This window comes from Strix uralensis, chromosome 18, assembly GCF_047716275.1.
Source record: "Strix uralensis isolate ZFMK-TIS-50842 chromosome 18, bStrUra1, whole genome shotgun sequence".
Taxonomy (NCBI): Eukaryota; Metazoa; Chordata; class Aves; order Strigiformes; family Strigidae; genus Strix; species Strix uralensis.
In genome coordinates, this window is record NC_133989.1 from 2,487,346 (window position 1) to 2,502,768 (window position 15,423).

Here is a 15,423-nt window from a genome sequence, read left to right on the forward strand (position 1 = left end):
AATGCCCTTAAAAGGCCTCCTTAAACCGAGAAATAACTGCGTATTCTCTAAATGTGATAGATCAGGCAGCGTAGGAGACAAAAGCAACTTCATTGTTGTGCTTTGGATAGAAACTAGCAGCAAAAAACCTTGTTGGTCTTTTGTGATTTGTTATAATACGCTGGACCGTGGAAGGTGCCAAATCAATGCACATTCCCTATAGAAGCGTTTCTACTTGGTTAACCAGGTTAAACCACTTAGCTCTTATTTTATTATCTCATTAGCAATCAAAACCTCATGTTTTAAGGCTCCAAGTCGATGTAGTTACATGGACAGCCCTTGAAATTTGCCAGAATCCCCTGGACTCCACTAATTCTAATTGAAGTTGGCACAAATTTGAAATGCAGGCAGCGATAAGCTGTTCTGAGTCTTGGAGCGTTGCGGAGCAGAATGTGAAATGCTTATTATATGAGGTTATTTGATCAGATTTAACCATTTTAGGGCAAAGATAATTTTGCTAGGGAGCTAAAAAATGGGTCTATGTGATGATGTGCATTCCTTTATGAATCAGTGTGAGGTGCAAGTGTAATTGCAGGTGAACTTGGGGTGTTGAGCAGCAGACCTTGTCCGGTGTTCGTGGAAATGATCACTTGAGTCCTTTCAGTCTTTAGTTTTCTGTGAAATTAAAATTAATTTTGTAAATGTAGGTTTGTCCTGGCTGTTAGCTGACTTTGCAGACAAGAGTAGACCCCAGCCATCGTCCCCAGTCCTCCTCCACTCCCTTCCCTGGTCTTTGTCTCCATTTCTCCCGTTGGCTCTCCCAGAAGCCCTCCTCCATTCGTCTCGTGGATGATGCCAGTGGCTGATGGCTTGTTGATATCAACGAGTACACTGATTGTGTTTTCTGCTTTCAGAGATTTACGTTTCAACCACATCAAGGAGATACAACCTGGAGCCTTCAGGAGGCTGAAGAACCTCAACACGCTGTAAGTTCCGCTCAGTGCTTCTGCAGAGAGGATATTCATTTATTACTTATGTCAGTACTATCCCCTGTAACAGCTTGAAGGTGGCCTTGGTCTTTTAGCTATTTCAGCCAAGTTGTGCATATCCAGCTAAAGCTTTAAAATTCTGTTCTACCCTTGATCATGTTTCTTACCCTTTTTAATTAAATGTGCAATTTAATAACTTTCATTTTGGCAATTAACCCATCTTTTTAAAAATAATTAAAAATCCTGATGCGTACTGTCACTGCCTGGGGATGTTTCAGCAGGTATAGCTTTAGAGTGGCCCGTAAAAACGGTTCTGGCATGGGATCAAGATAGTGGAGGGATACATTAAAATCTTCTTCCTTTCCGTGGCTGCTTCAAATGCATAAACGACATTAGTTGCTCTACATGACTTTGAAGTCAGAGCGCATCCTTCCGAATGCTGTCTTGTCCCTGTGCCTTGCGCTAGAATAAATGCCTACAGCTACCCTTCTGCGGACAGGAATGGTGGTAGAAGGCAATTCCTTCAGCCTTGCATCCCAGCCAGAGCAGGCACGCTCACGGTATGATACACTACTCTAATAACAAGTTTTTCTGCTCTGCTCAAAGGAAATAGTGGGAGCCTTTGCTGCTTCTTGCTGCTGTAAGGCTGAGGGTTTGAAGATAGATATGAGTACATCTGCACTGTGTAGCCAAGAAGTTGAAAACAGATCAGCTCCCAAATCAGGAACAGAAGCTGTGTTAGCACAGCGCTGTGCTGGATGTAATTGGCCTGTTGAGACTTAAATCTGATTATTTGAGCCGTAACACAGTGCTAACAGCTATGAGATTTCCAGGTCCAAGCTCAAATCTCTCTGTGAAGCAAACCGACTAGCTTGGGAACCTGCACTGCACCACAGACATGCTCAGATTTCTTGGGTTCGTACATTCGTGGTCCCAACTGGCAAGAGAAAGTCCAGATTGTTTTTTTTCTGTCTGACCTTGAGAGGCCTGAAGTCCCTGATGCTGTAAAGATGGTAGTGCTGAAAGAAGGAAGACCTGGGCACCAAGGAATTCAGTCAATTGTAAGAAGTTGTAGGAAGAGTGGGAATGCAGCAGGACTTTGTCATAGAGCCTTGTTCAATAGCTACCTTTTAAAAATCAGCATTTGCTAAAGATTGTTCCACAGTGTGTGTGGGACTGATTGGCCAAACCATGACTTCAGAGTACCCTGGTCATGGCCCAGGCCCCTGCTTGTAGGACAGGTGGTCAACTAGTAGACTGGTAGAAAACTTCATTGCCAATGATGCTGTTCATCCAGAGCATGAGAACAGCCTGTGTTAGTCTCTCAAACAGCACCATGTGGTACTTAATTACCCAAAATAATAGGGAGAAAGGATACTTTGGATGGATTTCTGTCATTTGAGATAGGGTCAGATAGGGTGATAAATGTGACTAAAATATCCAGAGAGAAAATAGAGTCTGAGTCCGTTGGGTTTTACCTTATCACAAAGCTCTGCTGCAGCATCTTGATCTCCAGACCTGCTCTTCCACCCCTGAAGCTCTCCTGAGTGGAGAAACCAAACCGTTCCAAATGATGTCATCTCTGTGTGATGCAGACAGATGTTTGGCAGGCAGCAGGGCAGGACCGCCAGGCTAGTTTCAGCTGAACCCTGGGGAAACAGGATACTGGCAGGCCTTCACTTGGAGAGATGCTCCACCCAACCTGGGGAGCTTTGTACAAGATCTTGGTTCCTGCCCTGCCAGTGCCTCGGTCTAGGCAGGTCCCTGACATCTGCAAGACTTCTGCTTCTGTCTTTCTGACTCCCGCCTCTCTGCTTAAAACTGGATATAGATGTGCAGCCTGGCTGAGATGGAAAGACCCATCTCTCTATAATACCTGTTTATGCTCCATGAATTTGTCCAATTCTTTTTGCTTTCTGTCTCCACACCCTCCTGAACAGGTACCTCAAGGACAGCAAGTCCATGAACAGATACTAGAGGGAATAGACATGAATGTACCCCCTGACATCACTAATCTCATGATTATGTTTGCTGGGGCAGTAAGAGGAATGTGTTTTGCACAGAGGGTGGGCAGGCTCTCCCGCTTTTCCTGAAGTGTCCTACGGCCATTGTCAGAGCTGGAATACTAGACTAGGTGAAACACTGCTCTAACAAAACACTGTATTTTTATATTTGAATTCTGAAAATCAACTGGTTTTTTAAATGGAACCTTTCTATTTAAACAGTACTTCATATGCTTGGTTGTATTTCCTGGTCTGGCCAGCAAACTGGAAAAATCAGTTATTCTCACACTCGTAGTAGTTAACTCCCACAGATGAGGAGCTGATAACTGAATGAGAGAATGTCAGACCTCGCACTCCTAAAGCAAATTTCTCTCCAGGAACTTTGGTTTGTCCAATTCCCACATCAAAACTGACAAGAGCTGATGAATTTTCTGATGTTTCTTAGATGGTAAACTTTTGCCTCAGGACTCGTATAGGTCTTCAAGTGATAAAGAGAATAAATCCTTTAAAATCCCTGAGAGACTTGCTGGGAAAGTTTGGCCAGAATATTTGAAGCAAGAGGTTTGGAGGACAGAGTAGTTCAGGTTCCATATGCAGGGCTCTGAGCTTGCAGCTTTCTGCCATGGGACTTAAGTGTTCCTTAAGCAAATAAATGCTTTTAAGCGAGCCTTTTCCTATGATGCTTTGGCCTGGCAGGGGAAGGGCAGCACATTCTGGCGAAGCTTCTGTTGTGCATCTCCTTTTGGGCAGGATGGCTGTACTATATCCAAGTTTGACAGTTTATAAACCGCCCTGATAAGGAAACCTTTGTAGCTGGCATTGGATGTGGGGACATGGGATGTGAGACTGACGGAAGAGGAGCCTGCGGTGAATGTCCAGAGGGGCTTTTCAACAGTTCAAACCTTCCCCTGGCTCTGCTCTCTTCTTTTCTCTCCCTGGTGTGGAGATTTGATAAATTACAGAGCACTACTTTAAAAATAAAAACAGAAGCCCTGTTTGTCCGTGGAAGAGATACAGTCATTATATGGTTTTGGCTAGGGACTCCTGGTACAGCAGCACAGGTAATAAGCAATTATCTGAAATGCTGCACCACCGTGAGCTTGCTTGTTGGCTGTCTGCAATGTTGTGTGCATTGGAGAAGTCCTCTTGGGCTGAAGGTCTTGGAGTTGTGGGGTTTCCTTGTCCTTTCCTATTGCCTCTTCTCAGTTCCCGTGCAGATGTTGGTGTCAGGATCTCCTCTGTGTAATTTTAAACTCTTAGTATGTCTCCTTGGTTAAAAAAAAAATAAAATAGAATAGGGTATCAGGGAGAGGAAAGGGAAGAAACTCCTATATGCCATCCACAAAATACCCCCAGCTCCTCAACAGCTGTTCTGCTTGAGTTTGCCAACACCAGCCGCATCGCTTCACCCTACGTTAGCTCAGAGCAGGTGGCGGGCTGGGGAAGAGAGCAAACATGCTGCCAGCCCATGGTGAGCCGCGGTGTCTCGTTGCTTTCCAGTCTTTGCTCCTTTAGGTCCTCTTTGGGTGGGGATGGTTGGTGACACCCCTGCATGACTGTCCCCGAACGTGTTTCCGCAGGAGGTCAGCCCTCTGCCACCAATTGACCCAATTGGTCGATTCCTGTATTTTCAAACCAAGACCATCACAGCCAAATAGTTGCTGCTACTTGGATCTCTCCAGCATCATCTATAGAAATGTCCAACTCTGGGACCAAAGCAGTATTTCTTAACTTCCCCGGTATGTGTTTTGTTCTGCCTGTGGCATGAGCACCCTAGAGAACAGGGACTCTGTGGAGACCGCATCATCGTACATGCTTCTGTCTGGCCTTTTGTCAGTGTCATTGCTCCCATCATATTTCTCTTTCTGCTTAGGTGAGAGCAAACGGCACTTCTGGTGAGCTCTGCAGCTCTCCTTTAGATGCTGCTTGTAAATGGTTTCAGGGTGAATGACAGGAGTAACATGGAGACTCTGTCTTGAACCCTCTAGTAGCTCTTCAGAGAACATGTTCCTGCCAGCAAGGAGGGGATGTCGGGGCCTGTTTGGATCTCAGAATAAAAGTTTTTCCCTCAAATAAGGGAAATGGCTATTCCAGATCATTCTGTCAAAAAGGGACAATGCATTGCTGAGCATTAAACTCACTTTTTCTCCCCCTTTAAATACACTATGTGATGATTTCTATTAATGGTGGGAGGAAAAAAATAGCTGTTATGTCACAATGACTGTAGCTTGTCAAATGAAAAGAGGAAAGGGTACACGGTTTGAGTCCGAATTCTGTACTGTCACATCATCTAATACATTCTTCAAAACAGAAAACGACTCGTTTAATGCAACTTAAGCCTGTGCTTGGCAACCTGGAGAGAGGGTGGGGAAGGAGAAGGGAGGGGCAGTCGGGACATAAAACCTAAAGGAAACTGAATGTAAAATGTCCTCTTAGTGAATCTGGGCCAGATCTCATGGTGCTTGTATATCTCAAGCCTCCCAGAAGAATTTTTCAGGAATAAAACCTGTGTGATTGAGTCCACCTACTCATTTGGAGCCCAGTTCACCAGCTGGCACAGAGGGGAATGCCACGTCATTTTGCTATCTGTTGATAAGCTCTAGGAGACGTGCTTCTGATACTTCTAATTTAGCTTGTTTTGCTACAGGGTATGCTTAAGATATGCATCGATAATGATCTTTTCAGCTTCTGTCTGCCAGACCATATTCCCAGCAGATCTGGTTAGCAGTAGATTTTAGCATTCAATCCTCTTTAACGTTAGCAGGAATTTGGGTCGTTTGCTATTGATTGCAGCTGGGATCAATATCCAGGTCATGCCAGGATTTTGCATGCTTCTCTGCCTGGGTGAATTGCACAGAAGTCGAGGAGCAGACAGCAGTATCGAAGCCATCTAAAGTCTTTCTAGGAGCCAGATGTGCTGTCTTGTCTATGGAGTTCTCTGAAAGCAGCATTTTGGAGTATGTGGACTATGATGGACTTCATAAATTAAATCACTTTTGAGTTTTTTCCAGGACATATCCTTCTATTACAATGGGGAATCCTGAGACAGGAAACAGAGATGGCTTCTTCCATACGCTTTTTAATCTTTAATCAGGCAGCGAACAAATTTTTAAGTATCAGACGATGAGATAAGAGACCTGTGTACTGCATGCCATCTGAACTTCCAGATTTTGTCTTATTTGGCTTGGATCACTGATTACACCCCCTTGAACTGTCCTAAATAGCCAAGACAACAAAACGGACTAGGTCGATGCTTTTAAATAGCACCAAAATGCAGTCAGACAACGTGTTGCAATTTGAAATCCCCCCTGGATGTCAGTCCTGGTCCGACCTCATTGTGTTAAAGATAAAGGGTTGGCAAAGGAGTCCAGACGGCTGCGGTGCGGGGGGCTGCTCAGGCTGTCGGTGCAACTCTGCCTCCAGCACCTCCTTGCCTGGCTGTTGCCTTGTGTCCCCTGTGAAATGAGCAGCTGATGCCAATTGCGTGGCAGGGGACAGGTCCTGGCATCCACGGGAATGATGTCGGAGCTGGCACCCATCTATCAGCCCATCTAGCATCCTCAGAAGTAGGGCCAGGGATCAGATAACAGAGAACAAGCTGCCTTCGTTCTCCCCTGGCTGAAGATGAAAGCATGCTGATAGAGGGCAGGGAAGGAAGCGTGCACGGTTGGTGCCTGTGTTGTCTTTGTCCTGTGGGTAAATAGACAAAATCCCTCTCCCGCGCTGCTCTCAAGCAGTTATTTCCAGTCCTTGGGTGTTCAACCATCAAATAAACCCTTGGGTTGGTGTTCAGGGGCTGTATTTCCACTCAGCATATCTGGCTGTCAAAGCAGGATCGTGTGTTCCAAGGACTTGACATCATTTTTGCATCCTTATGAGTGAAATGGGGTTGTTTAGCCTCAGCCATGTGCATTGAGCCATTGCTTCCAGCTGTGCAGAAGCTTTCCAGCAACTTTCTGCCTTAACCTCTTCGGGCTTCTTGTCCACAACCCTGGCAACGTGCAGCTTGGTAGTGGCACGTGCATTCATGGTAGCAGGGCAGCTAATCAAGGGAGGATGCTCAGATCAAGGATACTGAGATTTTTCTCAAACCTTTATTGTTCTGACTTCCAAAAATTTATTTGCCCTCGAGTTTCTCACATGCTTTTTGGACCTTTTATGTAATGCTCCACCTGCGAACAAGCTGACGTGACTCAGGTGCCTGGCGGTAACTTGTGAAGCTGCCATAACACGTGTGTGTTTCTGACATCTTTTATCTTTGCATCCCTGAGGTGTTTGATTTTATCTTCATCTTCTTTTCCCACACGTTTTCTTCCATTTCTCCCCATCTCTTTGTCTTTTCTCTCTATCCTTTGCCTGCATAAACTGTTTTTCCCAGGAAGAGACCTTTGCTTGTAGTGCCAGAGGCTGGCTGATGCACTGCCTAACCTGTTTTCTCCAGTAAAGTGGGGCAGAAGATGGGGCTTTACTGCTGGAACAGTGCTGAACTGTCTTCTCACCTGCTGTCTGGTGGCAGATCGTTTCTGAGGAGCAAAACTTCCACAGAAAGGAACTGTGAAACAGAAAATGCACATCCAGTGCACTTGTTGAATTTGACTCAGCACTGTAAGGTCTGTCTGCTTGCAGAGGGAATAGCAGTTTTTCCTACAACACGAGAAAAACAAGTGTTTGAAGTACACCGTTGCAGTTCTCCTCTCCATCCACATCTCCATTTAGGAATTTTAAAAATAAGTTGTAGCTGGTGAAATCCTTGCTCTGAGCTCTGTGTCTATAAGCTCCACCAGCTCTGCGGCCGCAGTGAGGTTTGCCAGATCTGAACATCAGTGGGATACCACAGCGAAAGACCCACAGGAGTGCGGTTGGGCAGCCACGATGAATAGTTAAACGTCATATATTAAAGAGCTATTTATAAGTGATTTATTTCGTTTTCTTGGTGTTGGGCTTGGCAGTGGTTGCAGAAGAGGTTTTTGTAGCGTTCAGCTGCATGGTTACCACTGTTGCACACAGTCTGGTTATTACGAGGTTGAGCTGTTTCTGGTCATTGGCACCGGCCATCATTTGCATGCACAGTCATGGCAACTGCACATACAACTTGGAGATTTCTTGCCAGTGTGATGTTGTCCATAGGTTTTGTATTAAAATCTGGCATAAGGCTCTCCAGATCGAAAGAGGCTGTCTCGGAATAGCCTCAGGAGTCAGATCTGTGTTTATTTTTCATTTGCACATAGTTCTATACAAAGTGATTAGAACAAAGTGTTTTACCATTTTATAACTCCTATAACTCCACTGTGAACTGGTATTTTAAACTGCATTTGTACTCTTAAATACTGGCTCGCACGTTGTTGAACACAACCACGCACCTTCGAAAACCATGGTGGTTGTACAAGAATGGCAGCAATGATTTAATTTTTCCCTCCGCTCCACTTCCTTCTGCCTGTCTCCCTTCCCCTCATCCCTTTCCTGGCCAAAATTGAAACTTTGGGGTGGAAACCACTGTGGCAAAAAGTAAAGTCTTTGAACGTTGTATATATTGGAAGCACCTGGCCTCTCTGGGTGAGAAACCTTCTCGTTGACTTAGCTGGTGTGAGTATCCAAACTTTGATCTGCTAACCCCTTTAAATCTTAAACTCTGTGAAACGTGGGCTCAGGATTTTTCAGTGGGTATCCAGGAACAGAAATGCCACAAATCTTACACGTGCTGAATTCACTGGTTGTGTTTTTCTTTCTTGATTTGAACAGGCTGCTGAACAATAATCAGATCAAACAAATTGTGAGAAGATCCTTTGAAGATCTGGAGAACCTAAAATACCTGTGAGTTGTTAGCTCAGTAATTTCTTAACCTCTTTGAAATATAACAACTTGCTTCTAATGTTTGCCAGCTAAGGATCCATTTTCTGTGCTCGGAATTTCTGGATGTTAATGCCATAGCTATAAAACACTGCCCTTGAACCCAATCAGCAAGCTCTGCTTTGGGTTGAAGTTCATAGCTGTCTCCTGGGACTTTTAAAAACACAACTGCTGATCAGTTAGCCTAATGCTTTTTTCTTTCTCTCCTTTTGAAAGCTACCTTTATAAAAACGAAATTCAGAGCATCCAGCAACATGCCTTCAGCGGGCTCCGTTCTCTGGAACAGCTGTGAGTACAAACGAGCCTTGTTGCTGAGCGTGATGTGCGTAAGTGCCGATTTATTGGCTGCTCTAACTCAAGTGCTGTGTTTCCAGTAGTGCAGAGTACCAGACACTTAGCAAGGAATAGGATGAGGCTTCTGCTGTTTTATCATCCAGCCTTGCAAGACTGCACTGGCTTCGTTTGAAAACAGCTGGTCCCAGTACTGATTTTGGTTAGTTAATGCTGAGGTCTCTCCCTACTGACATCCCATATATTTTCTCCTGATCATGAACCTCTGGAGCACAGGAAGATCCCAGCTGTGCTTCTGATTCCCTTTACATCCAAGGACCTTCTGATGGGAGGAGATGGGGGTCTGTAGGGTGGCTTGAAGCAGAAGGCAGCTGGCCTGCTGTGTTGATGTCTGCTGGGACTCCTGGAGCAGAGTAGGATCTGGCCTTTTGCTTGAACTGAGGGTGGTGGTCAAGTTTCTCCCTTATCCAAACCTTTGCTGAAAACGAATGGATGAAGTGCAAGCTGAGAGGAGGGGCAGCAGGGTATTTGTGGGAGCGATGGTGGTGCTCGTATGCTGTAAAGCACCTGGAAATTGCAATGGGGGGAAGATGATGGATCCAAACAAAGTAATGACCTTCCCTCCAAGCTGCGTGGCACTCTGGGATGAAAAGAGCCTCACGTGTTTACCTGGCAGCTGGAGTCCGTCACTGTGACATTCGAGCAGTCCTTAAATGCTCCCCTTCTGTGTATGGCAAATCTGTGCTGTTTATTCAATCAAAGAAGTTTTGGGGTTTGGCTCTTAGTGCTCCATGCTCAAGGTGAGATGGGAAGACTGAGGTCTGACTCTTCTAAAGTGTCTTGCTAAACTGGGATTGGATTTTTCATGCCAGGGGTCATGATATATTATGTGCCTGTGTGTAAATACATGTGTGCATGTGGAGAGAGTGTGAGCGTGGATGTTTGAAGTTTAGGAATTATTTGCATCGTTGGAGAACAGGGACCAAAGGTGAAACTGTTCTAATTCATGGATTGTCCCCAACGGCAGCGTTTATAGGGCTGGAATGTAACTGAGGGTTTTGCTGTAGAGGGGATAGGATCCAGCTTGTTCTCCAGGCTGACAGCAGGAGTGAAAAGAGTATAAGAGGAAGTTTCAGGCAAGCTTAATAATAGGTATGCTACCAACCTTGTGTGCAATGTGGTTTTTCATCAGCCACCTCGGCAAGGATGCCTTGGGAGAAAACATAGGAAGCAGATAGCGACTCAGCTGTGCTTAAAGAGGAGATGATGCTGGCTGCAGTGATATTTTAACAATGAGCGTTCCAGACTTGATGTCACGAATAAAAGAAAAAAAACCCCAACAAAACCACAAAACCAACAAACAACCCGCTGAAAGTCCCATCTGTTTTCAATCTCAGGCAGGCATGATTCCAACAGAATTAGCTTTGCTCAAATCCTACCCCGTTTTGCTGTACCCCACAAGCCAGTTTTTCAAGAAAAAGTATAACCCGATTGATGGACAGTATCAGATGCTTTCCTCAAGGTCCAAAGCAATGACAGCAGACATCTGAGACTTATTAAAACACAAATGTCTCTCCCCACTGTTGCCCTCCACTGCAGAATCTGAGTCACTGTCTCTCGGTTTGCGCTCTGATAGTGGACCATTTATCATGAATCCTTCCATTACAAATCAAACAGCCATGTGGTGGCTTAGGCAATTATTTCTCAATGCAGTCAGCTACAACAGCAGAATGAGTATTTGTACATCCGTGATTAATCGGTGTCCACTGTGAAATTTATGCCTGTGTAAAATAAGGAGGAAGAGTTTAGGCAACTTTGAAACCATACCAAAATGCATCTAAAGGTCAGGGTCATGTCAGTTATGCTGGTGAAGGTCACAGGAACAGGGAGGCTCAGGTATCGTGGTGTGTTGCTCTGCAGACCCCAGGTTTTCTTTGCTGATGGTCTCCCAGGCCTCTGGAATCACAGGTCACACTTGAGATGTAGTGGAACTAAAAATACTAACCTGTATTAGCAACAACTGGGCTTCTGTGGGCATAAATATATCGCACTGGGCATTAATGTGCCATTTAGATCCAAGTGTTCCAACTGACTGAACCTCCTCTGTCTTTGGAGACTGTGCCCTCCCTCTGCAGAAACAGAATAGCCTGATGGCAGCCGTTGCCAGATGTTTCTGCTCTTGCTGGGTGGATGCACGTGCCGGGAGCCCCAGTTAGAATCACAGATAAATGCAGCCTGGAAGAGACCTGTCTCCAGCCCAACCTTCAGCAACAAGAAGAACCAATTTCAAAGTTTTAGCAGGTTGCTTGGGGCCTTTTTCTACAAATTAATTCTCAGCAAACTCACGATCCCACTCAGAAATGTTGCAATTCCTAGGCTGGGAACAAGTGCCTTGTAGTAAGGCTATTTCTTCCTCCTCAATGATCCAAGGATGTGTTGGGGAATGCCGAGGCACTAGGGGAAAGGCAGGGAAAATCCCCGTACGGTGCTCAGATGGGAGCAGCTGCTACTGGCTCTCCATGGGCAGCTGTTTCATCCTGGCCCTTAACAGTGCAACAAACAATTCACAGTGTGGGGGGTGGTCTTAGGCTTCAGGGAAGAGCAAATCTCTCCTCCTCTCTGTGTGTGTTTTAGTTTCTTAAGTTTATTAAGAGAGAGAGAAATTAATTGACAGACTAGGAAAAAGACAGAGTTGGCTACAACACCGAAGTGGATGCTGGCTTTTTGACATCTGCCCTGAGATGTGTGGTGACCAATTGCTGGGTGTTGGTGGATTGATCTGGAAAGATTTTCTGTCTTCTAAATCGCAGTCTGTAAGTCTGCCCTTTGTGATTTTCTGTGTGACAGCTACCTGCATTTCAACAACCTGGAAAGTCTGGAGCTGGAGACGTTTAGTGAGCTGCCTAAACTTGAAAGGCTGTAAGTAAAGATGGGACTTTTCTTGTGAGTAAGGGGGTGAGGAGAAGGGCAAAACCCCCTTCTCTTTGTATAACGGTTGTGGTAGCACAAAGTGTGATCTTCAAAATGGAGGGAAATGCAAAAAGAAGGAGATTTTACATACTTGCCAAGTAGACGTGTTACTGAGAATATGAAGGGAATTTCCCATGCTCTGTTACGTTCACGTTTCCACCTAAGTGGGATAAATCTACAGAAAGCCCTACAGTTGGCTGAGCCAACTGAAATTTTACTCTGACCATAAGGTCAACATTAGTCACTGTTGGGCAGTGTGTACAAAAAAAGGCAGTGGAAAAGGAATAAAATCAGAAGTCCAACAAGAAAACCACGTGTCCTTCTTGAAAGCAGTTAGGAAACAAAGTCCTGTGTCTCCTGCTCCCCAGGACTGCTTCTAGTAGTAATGTTGCCACTAGGACAGAAGTTAACGTGGTGGTTCCCACTCCATGGTGAAACCAACAGACCCTTCTGTGCTGCATGGAAATGTGCCTTATAACCATACATGCTAGGAAAATAAAACCGTGGGATCCAAATACCCGTAGGAAAATTCAGACCTGGATCAGTACACCATGGGTGATCTCAGTCACTGTATTTGATCCAACAAAAATTCTGGATTTAAATTTTAGAGGAAGGTTTGTCAGCATCCAAGCTGGGCAACCAGGCTGGTCTTGCGTGTACACGTGTGTATGCAGACATCTGCGTGCAGGCTGTACGGCTTTTGTATTTATCTCCCGTTCCACCATCTACTAAAATTGCTTCGTATCTTTCATCAGTGGTCTCTGTAACCGACAGAACTAAATGTCTCCCTCCACTGTGGGAATGGAGAGTAAATTATCCCATCTTGGTTCCCACTGATGCATTTTAGTCCAATCAGGGTTTTTTTTTTTTTTCTAAGAACTGGGGTATCTTATCAGTGTGCTAAGACTCTGGAAGTGAAAATTTGCCTTGGTTTGTTCAGAGGTAAGCCTGACTTAGGCCATTGTTGTCTGAACTAGATTTACTCATGGATTTGGGTTATTAATTACATTAAGTCTAGGGCATAAGTTGTCCAGCATCTTCTGCTGGAGCCTTACTTCAATGGCTCCCCTTGCAAAATTGCTGTATTTTCTGTGGGGGAGAAAAGAAAAGGTCCCTTCTAAATTGGAGCTGACCCAGGCACAGAAAATATAGGGTGGGTCCAGTCTGTGGGGATTTCATGCCCTTTCTCCTCCCTTTGCAGAGCACTCAGCAGATTAACTTTAAGGTTCCAGTTTAAACCTGTTACATCACATCTTGAGTCACCGTTTCCAGTCCACACCCGCTCTCCACTTTGGTGTATTGCGTTGCACTCCCAAATGAGTGAAATCCCTATAGCTCATGGAAGCAAACACAGTAAATTTAAAAACTAAACTCCATTTTGATGAGCAGCCTTTGTATTTAAAACTGAGTTTTGACCTGGGATGTTATCATCCGCGCAGTGCAAATACTGAATAATGTTTTGGCGTGGGTTCTCCCATTGCAGATTCTTGCACAACAACAAGATTTCCAGGATTCATCCAGGGACATTCTCTCAACTGGAATCCCTCAAACGGCTGTAAGTAAAAAACATTGCCTGCAAAGAGCAATTGTTTGTCTTTGATCAGATGGCCAGGACCTGAGGAAAAATGTGCCTGGTTGGCAAAGCTTTTAGTTGTTGCACTTCTAAGGCCACTGCTAAGTTTATAAAACAGTTTTGATTGGACATGAGAGCTGATTTAACCAGTTAGTAGTTTCTTCATGCTAGTGTCTAATTATAATCGTCTTACAGCTCAATAATGCCACAGGAATGAAGATTCCTGGGAAGTCCTCAGAACAGTTTGAGCCCATAAAACATTCTTCAAAAATGTAGAAAGTCCAGGTCACAGATATGACCTCCATCATGTCTTCAGATCAGTATCTAACATGGAAGGAAAAATCATAAAAGTCATAAAAGAAAAGGCTTTTTTTCTAGAGATTGAAAATACTCAGAGGGGTGCCAAGGTGCACGATTCTCCTCCCATGCAGGAACGCTCTGGTGTGTTATTCCCACAGAACCTGGCTGTCTCTTAAGCTTATTTCTTGTTTGCTTAAACCCCCCAGAGCTTTGCTTTGTTTGCCTTTTATGGTCTTTGGAAATAAGATCTATGATGCGTTTTGGGGGGAAAAAAGCAAAAGCTAAAGAATTTTGGTGTTCTGCCATGATTTTAAACTACAAGAAAATAATGTGTTTCTCACTGCAGCCCTCTGTGATTTCTGCAAGCAGGTAAAATGCTTCACTTTTCTTTAACAGGGAATAACTTGTGAAATGGTGTCGGTACGTGTCAGAGATGAAGGTGGGGTGTCTATAAAATGCTCTGTCATGGCCTTATGTGAAATCTCACATTCTCAAATGTTTGTCCCTGAAACCATTAGACCTTTCTTCCATGTTTTATTTCGATGGCCCAGACCCATCTACTGTAAAACTGTCAGTGGGGAAGGAGGCATAAAGTAATCCCTCTGTAGTCTTTATTTATCCTTATGCATAGCACTGCACATAGGAATGAGACCAGTGGAGGGAACAACACGGGTGTGCTGGGAGGTCACTGGTCCTCCCATTCGATGTGGTTTAGGCGTACGTTGCAATAATAAAACCTCTTATAGTTATGCAAAAATGCTACAACCTCTAGCAGCTGGTCACAGAAAGAGATTGATCCGATGCTTACTAAAATCAAGGGGGATTTTTTTGGAGCTAAGTGTAAAAGAGAATGGAAAGCTCTAACAGAGGCAGTGTCATCTGCTGTTCTTATAGAATTCAATAAAGAGTGAAATCTCCATGTTGGGGGAAGCCCCAATATTTCAGTATCTCCCTTTGCCTCAAATTAAGCCAAAAATCCATAATCCGGTTTAACAGAAGAATTTTCATTTGAAACTGGAATGGCTGATGGATAATGTTATTTTTTCAAGGAAATCCTTCTCACTTGGTTAAGCATCATATTTAAACGTTGTGGGAACAAAATATCTCAAATTTTCATTTGGGATATAATCAAATGCAGGGAAAACCAGGCAAGTGATCCTTCGCTCTAGAGGACTCTTCCCCTCCTGTGTCCTGGAGGAGGCGGCAGCAGAGGCTGGGAAATGAACCGCCTTTTCCTCGCTCTTGCAGGCGGCTGGACTCCAACGCCTTGCTTTGTGACTGTGACTTGATGTGGCTGGCTGAGCTGCTGAAGAAATATGCTGAGCAGGGCAGTATCCAGACAGCCGCCACCTGCGAGGCTCCGCGGGAGCTGCACGGACGCTCCATCGTCACCTTGACCGCCCAGGAGTTCAACTGCGGTGAGTGAGGTCAAACACCCTCCACCCGCCACCCTCAGCCCCTGGAGTTGGAC

General features: G+C 44.8%; 1 protein-coding gene across 9 annotated transcripts in view; it reads left to right on the forward strand.

The window, feature by feature from the left end:
• LOC141951842 (peroxidasin homolog) overlaps positions 1-15,423 on the forward strand; it is a 49,439-nt gene that overhangs the window by 12,768 nt on the left and 21,248 nt on the right. For 8 of the 9 annotated variants that reach the window (XR_012631460.1, XM_074888572.1, XM_074888576.1 and 5 more), the window contains 6 exons: positions 894-965; positions 8,711-8,782; positions 9,035-9,106; positions 11,957-12,028; positions 13,563-13,634; positions 15,201-15,370. Coding sequence is in view for 8 of the 9 variants with exons in the window: in XM_074888572.1 (XP_074744673.1) it covers positions 894-965; positions 8,711-8,782; positions 9,035-9,106; positions 11,957-12,028; positions 13,563-13,634; positions 15,201-15,370 (530 nt within the window). In the remaining variant the exon portion in view is untranslated. The remainder of the gene's footprint in view (positions 1-893; positions 966-8,710; positions 8,783-9,034; positions 9,107-11,956; positions 12,029-13,562; positions 13,635-15,200; positions 15,371-15,423) is intronic. The other variant, XM_074888574.1, reaches the window with a different exon arrangement.